Source organism: Triturus cristatus, chromosome 1_1, assembly GCF_964204655.1.
Source record: "Triturus cristatus chromosome 1_1, aTriCri1.1, whole genome shotgun sequence".
Lineage (NCBI taxonomy): Eukaryota > Metazoa > Chordata > Amphibia > Caudata > Salamandridae > Triturus > Triturus cristatus.
This window is the reverse complement of record NC_140579.1, coordinates 962263723-962276709: the sequence shown is the minus strand read 5'-3', so window position 1 is coordinate 962276709 and position 12987 is coordinate 962263723. Positions and strand designations below refer to the sequence as shown.

At 43.7% G+C, this 12987-nt stretch overlaps 1 protein-coding gene across 1 annotated transcript in view; it reads right to left on the bottom strand.

Moving 5' to 3' along the window:
* Positions 1–9208: 9208 nt before the first annotated feature.
* LOC146871390 (interferon alpha-17-like) overlaps positions 9209–12987 on the bottom strand; it is a 55504-nt gene continuing 51725 nt past the window's right edge. Inside the window, exon 7 of the mRNA XM_085646920.1 lies at positions 9209–9667. Coding sequence (XP_085503046.1) covers positions 9545–9667 — 123 coding nt within the window. The 3' untranslated portion in view covers positions 9209–9544. The remainder of the gene's footprint in view (positions 9668–12987) is intronic.

The following is a 12987-nucleotide window of genomic DNA, read 5'->3' as shown; positions in this document are numbered from 1 at the left end:
CCACCCATAAATGACAACGTCATGTTTAAAAAACACTAGAAAACATAGAGACAACGGGAGAAAGTAGTAACCACTATTACAAATGAAACAATAATTTTTATGTTCAGGTGAAACAGTGGTGACCCTCATCAATGCTCTGAGGTGAAAAGGGGGCACCTTTCCACAGAAAATGGATTTTATTCTGCTTATACTAGACAATGCCAGCAAAACAAACAGTCTTCTAACACCTAGTCTATACAATCACACGGAAACCTCTCGTGAAACCACCTATGCCCAGAGTCCGTTCAAAAAGCCTCTCTGGCAGGCTTCTATTGTCCATCAAATCTTCTTCTGTTGTTTTCTTTTGCATGGGCCTCTTCATTCAAGCCTTTCATGAGAAAAGGAAGTACTGCTCAGTTGGAGTGCCCTCCTGGCAAACACTCACAGCTCACGGTCTCAATGTTTCAAGGCAGTGCACCTGTGTCTTTCCTCTGCTGCAGACACTACAAATAATATGCTCTTCATTGGTCATGGGCACAGATCATCTTGTGCAGACCCGGGACCATTCTCAGGATCCAACACTCATCATTCGGTGTCAGAGGACGCTCAGGCTGCTCTTTCATGGGCACTGGAATGTAGTGCCTTCTGTCAATCTTGGATCCGCCGGTGCACTGCACTTCCATTGAAGCAAAGGAAAAGAGGGGGTATGTGTGGCCAAAAACTCAGGCCAAGGGGCTCAAGGGACTGCACACTGTCAGAGGTTACCAGCACATGACAGGCGTTCTTGTGTACTGAAATTCTGGTTCTTGGCAAAACCAGCTCCTTCTTCCTTTCTGATGTTGAACGCCTTCTGATGAAGCAAGTGCGATGCTTTAAACAGTTCGTTGTATAACAAGGGGACTGTAAACAGGTGGCCTGCGGTCCTTCAAAGGAGTGGCCACACGCCATGGGACAATTTTGGTCCAGAATACACTGTCTTTCTTAGGAAGCAATACAAATAAAAAAAGGCAGTAGGCAAAATAGTGCCTCTAAGCTTTTCAATTGGGTTTCCGTGTGAGAGCCTTCATCATCTAAGGGTAGATAACTACACGAGAATTCTATCTAAAATGGATGTCTTCACATATGGTGGCATTGTCTAATAGGGCAAACACACATTTTTTTTCTGAATGATTACATATAAGTGTTTCTAAATTCCTTATCTAGGACATTTCAATAGAGAAATCACATGGTACAGATTATCATAGGCATGTAGAAACCTTTCATATCAGGTGCACTAGGCAATACACAGGCTAATAGTCAGATATGAAAACAAAAGACAAGAACTAGAGGGTCCTGATATTTGCATGATTAGAACACATCTGATCCCACCAAAAATTAAAGCAGCAGGAACAAAAAGGGTAAAAACCACATTAAAAATAGACATTGAAAATTCGTCATGTTCAAAAGGGTAAACGCAAGATATCCCCTATTGGTATGGAAAACTTGTCTTACTATAATATTGAGTCAGTTAGCCAGGCTATCGCTACCCTGACAGTCAGGCTGGAAAACATTGCAGCAGGCCTAAGGAAAATTCTTGGAAACCAGCCTGGTCATGCAAAAGGGAATTGTACATAATATGGGGGTTCCTGGTGCATCACTGCAGTCTGGAAGTATGTACCTGAACAATACACCTACAATAATAAATGGGCTGACTGGTGAAAGGAATACGGAAAAGGGAATTGGAACTAGGACACAACTAAAATCCCCAATCACTAAGCATAATGCGACATTGGGCAGGGAAGAAACAAAAGCAATAAAAAATAAAAATCTATAGGAAGGACAAGAATTTAGTAGTCAGGCATGTGACATCACCAAGAGTACGGGTGATACACAAAAGGCCAAAGTCACATACGTTTTAACTCTACCGCTGGCGACTACACCATATACGGTAATCTTAGGTAATGTTCCAGTTCCTTCTGCAGGGAAAAATGAAAACCTAGTTTCCTTTTAAGAAGCAAAGGCCATATGCTACTTAGGAGACAGGACACCATTACCTCATGTAATATAGAAATTAGGCCACCTTGAGTCACAGATCTATAATTTCATCCTTAGGTCCAATCAAGGATACATAAATGTAGGGCTGCCTGTTCCTTTAAGGGAAGGGCAGTATAACGTGACAGGTGACACACTTTGATCCTGTAGATCTCTTTTAGTTTTCTGTAATACCATTATAGCCAATTTAGACATGCACTGGTGAAGTGTTGCCTCTCATGTTCACAGCATGAAATATCATTAGCTGTGGAATTTAGTAACCAGAACAAGTTCAACCAACTGTTGCGTAGCGATGGGCATCGTCATGACCATCCCCATGCAATATAGGTAAACTTGTAATAGTATAAAAAGCAGCAACAAAAACAACGAAAACATGCAAAAAATAATAAAAACGCACAAAACATCAAGCCATCAGATATACTTGCTGTATATCAAGCACAAAAAGCATAGACAAAACAATAGCATATGTAATAAAACGGTGACACACAACACCATGTCATGTATTTTATGCACTGTAAAACTGCAGCCCAAAACCCAATATTTGGGCCCGTTTAATTTGTCAGGTTTAAAATACTTACCCTCCTTTTTGACAGTAGATCACCAGGGAATGGAAATCTGCTGTCAAATATAACTTTTCTGTTTCTCATCTAACATACAGGACCAGCAAGAACAATTCATGATGGAACCAAATACACAAAAATAAATTGCATTACTTAACTGTTACCCTCTTGTCAGTCCTTTCAACATCCAGCCACTTAAGTTTTACATTTCTAGAAATAAAAAATCGTTACACTGACACTCCATAGTAATTTGGCACCTACAATTTCCACTGTGAAAAAGAAGTCTTAATTGGCAATGCATTCTCACGTAGGCATGTAGCCTTAAAGAAATTTTAGAAAAAGGCTGCATCTTGTTTTCTGTCTAAGACTTAATGCAACACTTCGTTTTCTTTTAAATAAGAGCAACTATAGCAGGCATCATTCTATTTTCTTTTTTAGAGCACCAATGTATCAGCAAAGCATTTAACATGATGTTTGGACTTTCAAAGAAAACCTCTTGGCGATATTTTCCCTTTGGAATTAAGTTCTTTAGTTTTAGTGATGCTATGGAGAAACCAGAAACCCCACCTTTAGAGGCCCGTGTAGCAAGGTCATTCTGCATTCCACAGAGGCAAGGCCCTAATTTAAAAGGTCATAAAAGTCAACGTGGCAGCCTACTCATTGTTTACACTAAAGATAGCATCTCAGCAGCCTGACCGAGCCAGCCTCTGCAGCTCCCAACCCCCAGCTTCTGACACTCTGAATTCGTCAAAGCCAGAAGGCCTTCCTAATTCCTCCTAATTTGCAATAATTCGCTCTATGTTGAAAAATAATTTCTCCTTTTTAGGTGCTAAAAAATTATCCCTATTCCCAGATTGTTAAACTACATGTACTGTGAATAATTCACAAAACTTAATGACACGCATACCAGTTTTTAGAATAAATGCTTGTTGCAATCCTATGCAATGGTACACATTTCATCAACCTTAAATGAATAACCTTCTCAGTCGGCCCAGCTAAAGTTAGACTGAACTCCAGCAATTGGAACCGCTTTCTGCCCCAGTCCACTGGCACTGTGAATTGCATTTGCAATGAGTTTTGATATTTTCTTCATCATTTAGTCATTTGCCTTTATTCAAGCTCTGTTTGTCGCTTTCATATTAGCATATGAAACTCAGTGCCTCCCGCCAGGTAATTACAATATTTTCACCCCTACTGCTAGAACCTGCAATCTCATCTTTCCCCTCCTACTTACTCAAACCGGTACCATATTCCTCTTTATTCCCTTCGTCAATACAACCTTCCTCATGCTACTCTTCATGTCTTTATTACTCCCCTTCATCATCTCTCTTCCCTCCACGGCATTGTATTTTCCCAATTGTTCTTCTCCTTCCTACGTATTACCCAGTTCCTATAACCGTAGTTCTACATTTCTCCACCCCTCTATCATTACTCACTTCATCACGTACCTGCTCACAAACATCCTCTTTTTCCTTCATCAAAAAACAATACTCCATTTCTCTTTCTCTATGTGGGTGCTAACTCCATTAAGGCCGTTTTTTATTAACATCAAATAGTTGCGGGTTGCGACACCATATTTTATTTAATTTCCCCAAGTTTTTTAAAAAGGTCTTGTTTTTCATAGCGTGTTCAGTAATATCGTGACAGACACAGCTAAAGTTAGAACCTTCAACCCTGATATTAAAACAAGCCTTTGTACTGGCACATTGACTCATTGAATCATAAGAAGGCACAACCTGTAAATATATATCAAAACCTAGACGTATGCATTTACTGAAGCCTGGAACACTTTAAACAGTACTCTGAATGAAAGAAAATGCAATTGAAACAGTCCTTTTTACCCAAATTCGACTTTGATATTTTAAGCATTAAAAAATGAATATCCTACAATTTTCTTGCATAATATGCATTACCAGAATGTCTATTACATAACCCATGAGTCAGGCATTGGAAATAATAACTTATACTGTATAAAAATGAGCTTGTTTGCGCCTGCGCCAAGAGAAAATTGTACGCGCGAATGCTTGTCATTTTAGTGATGCAACACAACTTAAATCAAATTTTAATGCTAGGAGGTCATAGTATGAGTATTAAGCTTTATAAATATCAAAAAACGATTTTGAAAAGCACTTATTTTTTTAAAATAATTTTTCCATGATTAATAATTTTCTTTTTAAAAAAATCCCAATTATTCGTTTTTGTGATAATTCCATGTATAAAAAACAAGCTGCATCCCTTGCCTATCATTTTGAACACATTTAACTCACAAGCCTAAGCGCATAAGCCCAATTTGAAACGCGTCACATTTTTGCGCCACTTTCATTTAAAAGGACGGTCCTGCAAAATTCCACCCGTGTTTAACTGGGAAAGTGCTGGCTGAAGGAGCATTTCTATCAAATATACTGCAGCTGAAAAGTTTGCCTGTGAACATCTAATATAATGCATCTAAGGAAAATGCTGTAAATGTATTTACTTTTGCAAAAATAGATAATTTCGTTTTTGGGGCCTGATTTATATCTATCGAATGTGTTTCTAATTTTATCCTTTAAGCATTTAACAGCAGTTTTGTATATGTGCACAATTGCTCATTCTATAAATTAAAGAGCAACACATAGCTATTGTAGCACATCACATTGTTCATTTCTGGATTTTTGTTTTAAGTTTCTACTTGATATTACTTAACCAGCAAACTACTTAACAGACTGGAAACATCAGAAGACCCACAAACACATATTGAGCTCATTTCAGACATAAACAGAAAGGGGGTAAACAGACAACACAGCGCGCTTTAGCCATTTTTCATAAATAGCGCCGTCGCAATTTACTTACAGAAGTTGCACTAATGATAAAAAAACCCACAGACATTTAAACACACAGTTGACTTACAAATCAATACGCATGACAGAAAGAAAGAACAGCTCACAGACTATACTTGAAACAAACCATTTGCAAATACTGGTTGTAGGTCATATTTACAAGCAACGCTTTTCAATAGTGTTCCAAAAGGCTGCATGAACAGCCCCACAGACAGATGCATGTCCAAGAAGTAGTGAATGCGCTCAATTCACTAGCTCTGCCTAGCAGAACACCACACAAAATCGTTGTGCATATCTTCATTCGTGAAACTGCGCAGAACGAAGGATCCTTGTTTTGTATTATGTCATATTTTAATTCCCTGGGGATACAAAATCACCAAGGAAGAAATATGTTTTTAAATCTAACCTATTTAGATATTTCCCACACTATGGTACCTTTCAAAACAAAAAGCAACACATTTTTCCATGTGAGCTTACAAACAGGCATGCCAAAAATACTGCGGAAAACGCAAGTATTATAATCAAAACCAAATGGAGAAATATCTCCTCATTACCTGCCTACGCAAATTGCAATTCGCATATCCAAACTTATACAAACCAAAAGCTACATTTCCAAATTTGCTAAGATCAGGCATCTTATAGCTCACTAATCTAGCTTCAAACTTCAAGGGTGTATCTCTACCAATAAACTCGCAAATATGCGAGACCCTCGGTTTTGGTAATTGCAATGACCAAATCAGAAACCAAGAAACCAACCCCTCGGCTTTGGTAATTGCGATAACCAAATTAAAGACCCAAAGAACCAAAGGACTGGGAGCGACCCACTTATACTTAATTCTTATTCTTAATAATCAAAAGGTTATCCAAATTCTAATTGTCAAGTTCTACATAACCAAACGTCTTTTATAATACTCACGCCAAAAAGGGTTCTTTTTCTCACCTTTTGAGTGACATCATGTGGAGGATCAAAATCAGGAAGAGCAGAAATATACCGGACTACATAATCAAAGAATCTCCAGAATCCCTGTGCACAGAGTACCTTCTTGGTAGAATCCCGTTCTGTCCTTCCAGTAGATTTCAGTCTCCTGACCAGATCACTCCCACAGAAAGTCACTTCTCTGATGAGGCCCCACGTTGGGCGCCAAACTGAAGTACTCCAATTTTTGAGACTCCAGAGGTGCTAGGGGTACCACCCTATGACTTCGAGTACTTCCTGATGTGGTATTATAAAATTCTACATATCTTGATAATATCACAAAGAACTTGGCAACAGAAGCTGAAATATGAAAAGACATCTTTATTAAACTCAAATGAGTGAGACTACGTCGCACAGAAGCCTTAGCAACTGAATGAGGCAGTCTCCAGAACAGAAACCAGTTTCCTTTTTTATACAGAATCTGGGCAACACCGCCCTTCTCTTGCAGTTGGTCTTTCACATATTTTACTTCAAAGAACAAGCAGAGTCATGATTGCAATCTCACATTTCAGTTCAGCCAGCCCGCAATTATTTACCCAGCAAGGCTCAGATCCCACATCTAACCCCAATAAACATGAGCATCTCCTGTTTTGAGAAACAGGCCATAAAGCAGGAACAAGCAGGTGCGAAAGTGATTAGCCGGAGGCTTGTGTGCGATGAAAGGACTTTATGGTGTGTCAAGCCCTGATGCTAATCACAGGTGGCCGGAGGAAGGGGAGCTCGTGAGACCGGACTGACCTGGGGCAGCGGAGACCAGCTGCCCAGGTCATGGAGAAGTCAAGCAGAAAGTACATGTATTCTAAAGGCCCGTACTTGCTTATAATGTGTTTGTCTATGTGAGGGCAATGACAAGATGGCCACCGCTCCAAGATGGAACCCACGGAGTCAATGTATAATAACGTATACATAGTGCATTTGGCAATGGGACGTTATGCAAAGCGCTTGTAAATACCGCATTGACCAATCGCGGTTTGCTAAGACATGAATAAACAGGGGTAGGGCCCTGTCTTCTACGTGGTCCCAAATACCAAAGTACGACAAAGGGAGTCCAGCTGCCCAGAGGAGAGATGCCGGAGAACATGGCTCGGAGCCTCTGCAGCCCGAGGAAGACAGAAGTAACACAGCGAGAGGACGTGCAAGAAGCGGAGTCAGTGCGGCTTCATTTGCCAGGTAGAGCAGCTGCCCCGAGTGATAGTGGGCAGCTGCCTTGACAACCATCGTGATTCTGGCCATACACTGGGGACCTTGTGAGGTCGCCTGGCTGAGGGAGGTGGTCAGCCTCTCCCCCTTATTGACACATACCTCCTGAGGGCTCAAAACGCAGTACTTGACAGTACGGGAGAATGAAAGGGGCTGCAGCCGCTCCACGCTTCATGGGCAATGGCCTTGTTAGTGTTTACCCCCTTTCTCTGGCGCCACAGTTCGGGGGCATTCTTTTCTGATGAGTGCAGGGGGCATGCTAGATGAAGGATCCCCCAGTTTCAGGGTGAGGTGTTGGGTAACCTCGGAGAGTTACAAAAGTCACAGCAGTGGGTGCGCAGGAGGTCCCGTGCCCTGCAGTTGGCCCAGAATTACCGTATTACCTCTAGGAGAAGCACAGAAGCGCTGGGGCCGTGTATTTGGAGCCACAAAATTTTGATTTGTGCACAATGATGTTGGGGTGCTATGATGTGCACCGGGATAATGGTCTCACAAAGTTCAGCCCAGGAGCATATCCTTTAGTGCACTGTGATGTTAGGCATTATGTTGTCATAATGTGTTTATGACTTGTGCAACTCAGAAGTATTTACCCCAATGCACTACTTGTGTGTATGTCAGTCGCCTCTGGCAAAGGAATTTATGATCCACGCATTATTATGACTATTGCCCAGTTGGCAAGGTGAATATTGGCTTATGTGATTTGTGATTTATGTGCACATGGTCTCCCCTGGTATATATAACCTGCGCAGTGATTTATGGGTTATATGCGTTTTTATGACAAGCGCCTAGTGGCGCAGTTATTTATGTAATTGTGGTCTAATGTGTTTTATATACAATACACAGGATATTTTTTAAATAACCTTTGGTTGAATCTCCTTTGTGGTGTGCCTAGTGTGTCACTGGTGTGAGTGTGTGTTACGCAAATGCTTTACACATTGCCTCTGAAATAAGCCTGACTGCTCTGCCAAACTACCAAGGGGGTGAGCAGGGATTATCTTGGGTCCCTCATCCTGACTAGAGTGGTGGGTTCTGCCTGGCTTAGGTGTATACCCTAGCCAAGCAGAAACCGCCATTTCTAACTACACCACCCTTGTAAATTTGGGTCAGTGTCAAAATCAATGGGTGTTGCGATGGAACGCCCACCACAACACCCATTGCCTGCCCCTTTCTCACTAAGAATAGCGTGAAAGGGGGCCTTATTTACAAGGCAGCGTTAAGCCACATTAAGTCACTAAAAGTGACGTTCCTGTGGTGATAGGGGCTTGTAAATAATGCCGCTATATATAAAACATTATCTAAAAGACATGGCAACCCCTGTGGGCAAGGCTGAGGATATAGCCAAAACATATCTTCTTGATGTTATTTTACACCAATGAAGAATGAATAGTTAAATTTTGACTCCTGGAGTCCTGTTTTTTGTTTGTTTGAGCAGAGTGGATTGACTTTGGTACACTGGACAGAACAGCTGTGCCTCTGAGCACTAGCTGTGGTTTTGCTGCTTGCTGAGTCTCCAAGTTTGTTGGATTTGTTCAGAATTATTCTCATATTTAACTTTTCAAAAAAGGGTGAAAAAACAATTACTTTCCAGTCCTGTATCCGAAAAAAGGTAGATTGAGCCAGTGGTTAATGTCCAAAATGAGGTTTATTGACAATATTTCCAGTTAAAAACATAAATTAGCAGCTCAATAACTAACCCTTTGTGTATACAAACAGTTCACTAGGATAACTGTGAAATGTCATTCCAGAAAAAAATTCAAAGTGCAACAGGACCCGCATAAATAAGTATATAAATATAAATATCTATACATATATAAACACAGTCACTACATATATAAATATATAATACTTAGGTTTTTTTTTTAAATGGCTTGTGCATGAACCTGTAAATTTATGCATTTAGTAGAATTGTAAAAATAGAATAACTAAATATTTAAATAAATAACACATTTTGAGGAATGAGTCCAGTATGAATGAATGCCTTGTCAAGTGGAGGAGGGTGCTTTTGAAATGGTCAGTTTCCTCATAAGCGTGCTGAGGTTTACGCTGCGTTGTAGGTGGTTGTTCACCACAATCCTAATAACGCACCATGCACAAGGACTGTTGACCTGCAGGAAGAAAAGAAAATGAATTCAAATGGCTGACGTTTTTCAAAGAGTTAAACCAGAAATGTTGCAGCTGCTACTAATACTGCTTTAAATGATACTCATTTTACTAAAGTTGACTGGGTCCTGATTGAATTTCAATCTCTCATCTGGAGTCTGCACATAATTCTCTGCTGCAGGCACAATAACCCACTGGGTTAGCTTAATGTTAGAATTGGGAGTCTCTAGTTGGCAGAGGTAAGCACCTTTGTCCAAATAGGGACCCTTGCTCCTAGTCAGGGTAAGGGGGTACACACTGTTGATAACCCCTGCTCACCCCCTCGGTAGCTTGGCACGAGCAGACAGGCTTATCCCCAAGGCAATGTGTAAAGTATTTGCACCAACACTCACAGTAACACAGTGAAGCACCACAAATGTACACCACACAGGTTGTTTATAAAAATATCAATACCTTTAAATAGTTTAGGTCAGATCAAAATGGTAGAAAAATGCACATACATATAAAACAAGTTACTCTGGGGCATATTATCAAGCACGGCGATAAAATTATCGCCGCTTTAGCGGCAAAAAACTGCCGCTAAAGTGGCGATAATGGACTTGATAATATGCCTTTGAGAATTCCAATAGAAGCCCATGTTGACACCAGAACATGGGCTTCTATTGGAATCCCCAAGGGCATATTTACAAGCCCATTATCGCCGCTTTAGCGGCAGTTTTCTGCCGCTAAAGCGGCGATAATTTTAACGCCGTTTGTTGATAATATGCCCCTCTGTCTTTAGAAATGTCTCTTGATAGGTTTCTTGTAGCAAAAACAAACTGGTAGATCTCTGGTGTCAAAGTTCACTTTTGTATTGCTTTTAGCGATAAAAAAAAGTTCTGTTACAGTCAAGGTCTTGTAACACCAAAACAATTCCTCTCGTGATTCGCAAATACATGTGGGCTCAACTGGCTGTGAGCCTCTTTTGTTAGCGCGTGGGAATCGAGTAGATGGCGGTACCAAAATATTTGGGAGAACTTGCCCAGTCAATGGAACTAAAATCACTGCCCCAATGTGGAGGAATAGTCACTGCACCAAGACTGAAAGCGGGCGCTCCCCACTGCTGCAAAACTCCCCTTGTCACCCGGTGCGAGCACACGCCGTTACTACCAGCTCTTTAAATCACCCACTTCTTATGGGTGGGGAGCCCGGACCATTCTACTGGGGTCTGCGCAATTTTTGCACAAATGAGGAAGTCAGTTTCCAAGTGCCCGTGCACCGAGTGCGGTATCCGCATCCCAGACTTGCGCTCCCCATTCCCAAGGGCAACCCGCCTCTGCTCTGCCAACTGGCGGGGGCTGTTACCTGGGTCCGTGGTCTCTGTTGGATCGCTGATCGCTTCGCAGCGGCTCCCTGGGATTCTCCGTACTTCCTGGGCCGGCGTGGCTCTCGTAGCAGACGAGCCCCCTGGTTGCTAGGCAATGCCTCGCGCTGGAGACAACTCCAGCGTGGCTCTTCCTTGACGTCAGCGGGGAAGCAACCACAGTGCCCCGAGGCTCCCGGGCCGGCGGCGGTGACTTATCCACATTAAGCGCCGCTCTCTCCTTTTGGGAACCGGGCCGGCGGCAGTGATATTAACCCCTAATGCTTCGTCTTGGGATGTGCCCTGCAAGCACTCTCGGTCACCGAGACCACCCGGCAGGGATCCGCAATAGGGGCATGGCGGACCTCGGCCAGAGCCCTGATGTTTGCCGATGAGCACACCGAGTGATTGAAGACATGGACAGGCAGGGCAAAGGTCACAGGGCCACAATCAGTGCGCAGCCACCAGCACTGGATATTTCACCAGCGGATTTCTTCTGCAACTTTTGTGTCCCTGGGTTGCAACAGGAGGCCAGCTCTCCTCGGGCCCTTGGAGACTCTTAGGACACAGCACACAGCAAAGTCCTGTTTCTTCAAGAAGGGGGGACACAGCACACAGCAAAGTTCTTTAGCCTCACCCTCAGCAAAATCAGCAAACTACAGGCCAGCCCCAGAACACACAGCAAGGGCAGTACTTCTCCTCAGTTTCATCGGGTGATCTCGTTGGGCAGAGGTTCCTCTTGATTGTAGCAGTCTCGGGTAAACTTGTGTTCCTGAGTTTTAACAGGAGGCCAGCTCTTCTCAGGCCCTTGGAGACTCTTATTCCTGGACACAGCACACAGCAAAGTGCTTCCTTCAAGTAGGTGGGGGGAACACAGCACACAGCAAAGTTTTTCCACTCTCCCTCCTGCCATGTCAGGTATGGCATCCTGACACTGGCCGCCAGCCCAGGGTCTGTACCCTCAGGCTGACCAGGTGTCACAGGCGAGGATCTCCTCTCCCTACCCTTCCATCTGGGGTCCCGCATTCTCCTCCCAAGAGAGGCGCCCTCAGAACACAACTCTCCTACCAGTTCAGGACCTCTCTCCAGCGACTGGTCTCCCAATGTAGGGTCTAAATCCTCAGGTTGCACTGAGGTCAGAGGCGAGGACTCCCTCCCTCTGCACCCCCTTCCAGGTGCTGCACCCTCCCCACTGAAGGGGTACCCCTGGAAGCCAAACCGGCCAGGACACTGATTACAGATGTCCTTCCCTCCAAGTTAGGCAGATCCTGAACCTGACCTCCCAACCTTGGGGCTAAACCCCGCGCTGAGCGCTTGCTTGGCACGTCAGGACTTCTGGGGACTCACACAATATCCCCCCGGTCAGGACACTGATTACAGATGTCCTGCCCTCCAGGTCAGGCAGCACCTGAACCTGGCCTCTCAACCCAGGGACTAAACCCTGCGGTTGAACACCTGCCTGGCACACCAGGACTTCTTGGGACTCACACAGTATCCCCCCGACGGTGACACATGACTCATGTATCTCGTGACAATCTGCCTGGCGCAGATCTCCCCACCCCTGCCCACCTGACAGTGTGCGAAGATCCCCCAGGACAGAAGTGGTGTCACCATGGTCACTCCTAGGAGACTCAGCCCTTCTGGCTGGTCCCTGGCCCACTGGTTCACCCACTGGGGAACACATCCCCCGTTCGCCCATCACTCTGGACTTCCGCACCCTCCCATATGGAGTGGCACCGCCAGACACCAGAACCACTGGTGCTCTGTTTACAGAGGCTCCAGGTTCTCCTGACTCTAGGAGATCCTCCTCAAATGGCCTTCTAGTACAGCCGAGGTCCCCAACCTGGTGCTCCCTTAAGGAACCCTCCAGGCCCTGAGACTGGGTTTCGGGAACCTTGGGACACACAGTCCCACACTCACTCCTTCTTCCCCACTGAGACAGGACGTGAGCCCCTACACCCCTCCCACTACACTGGTACCTAG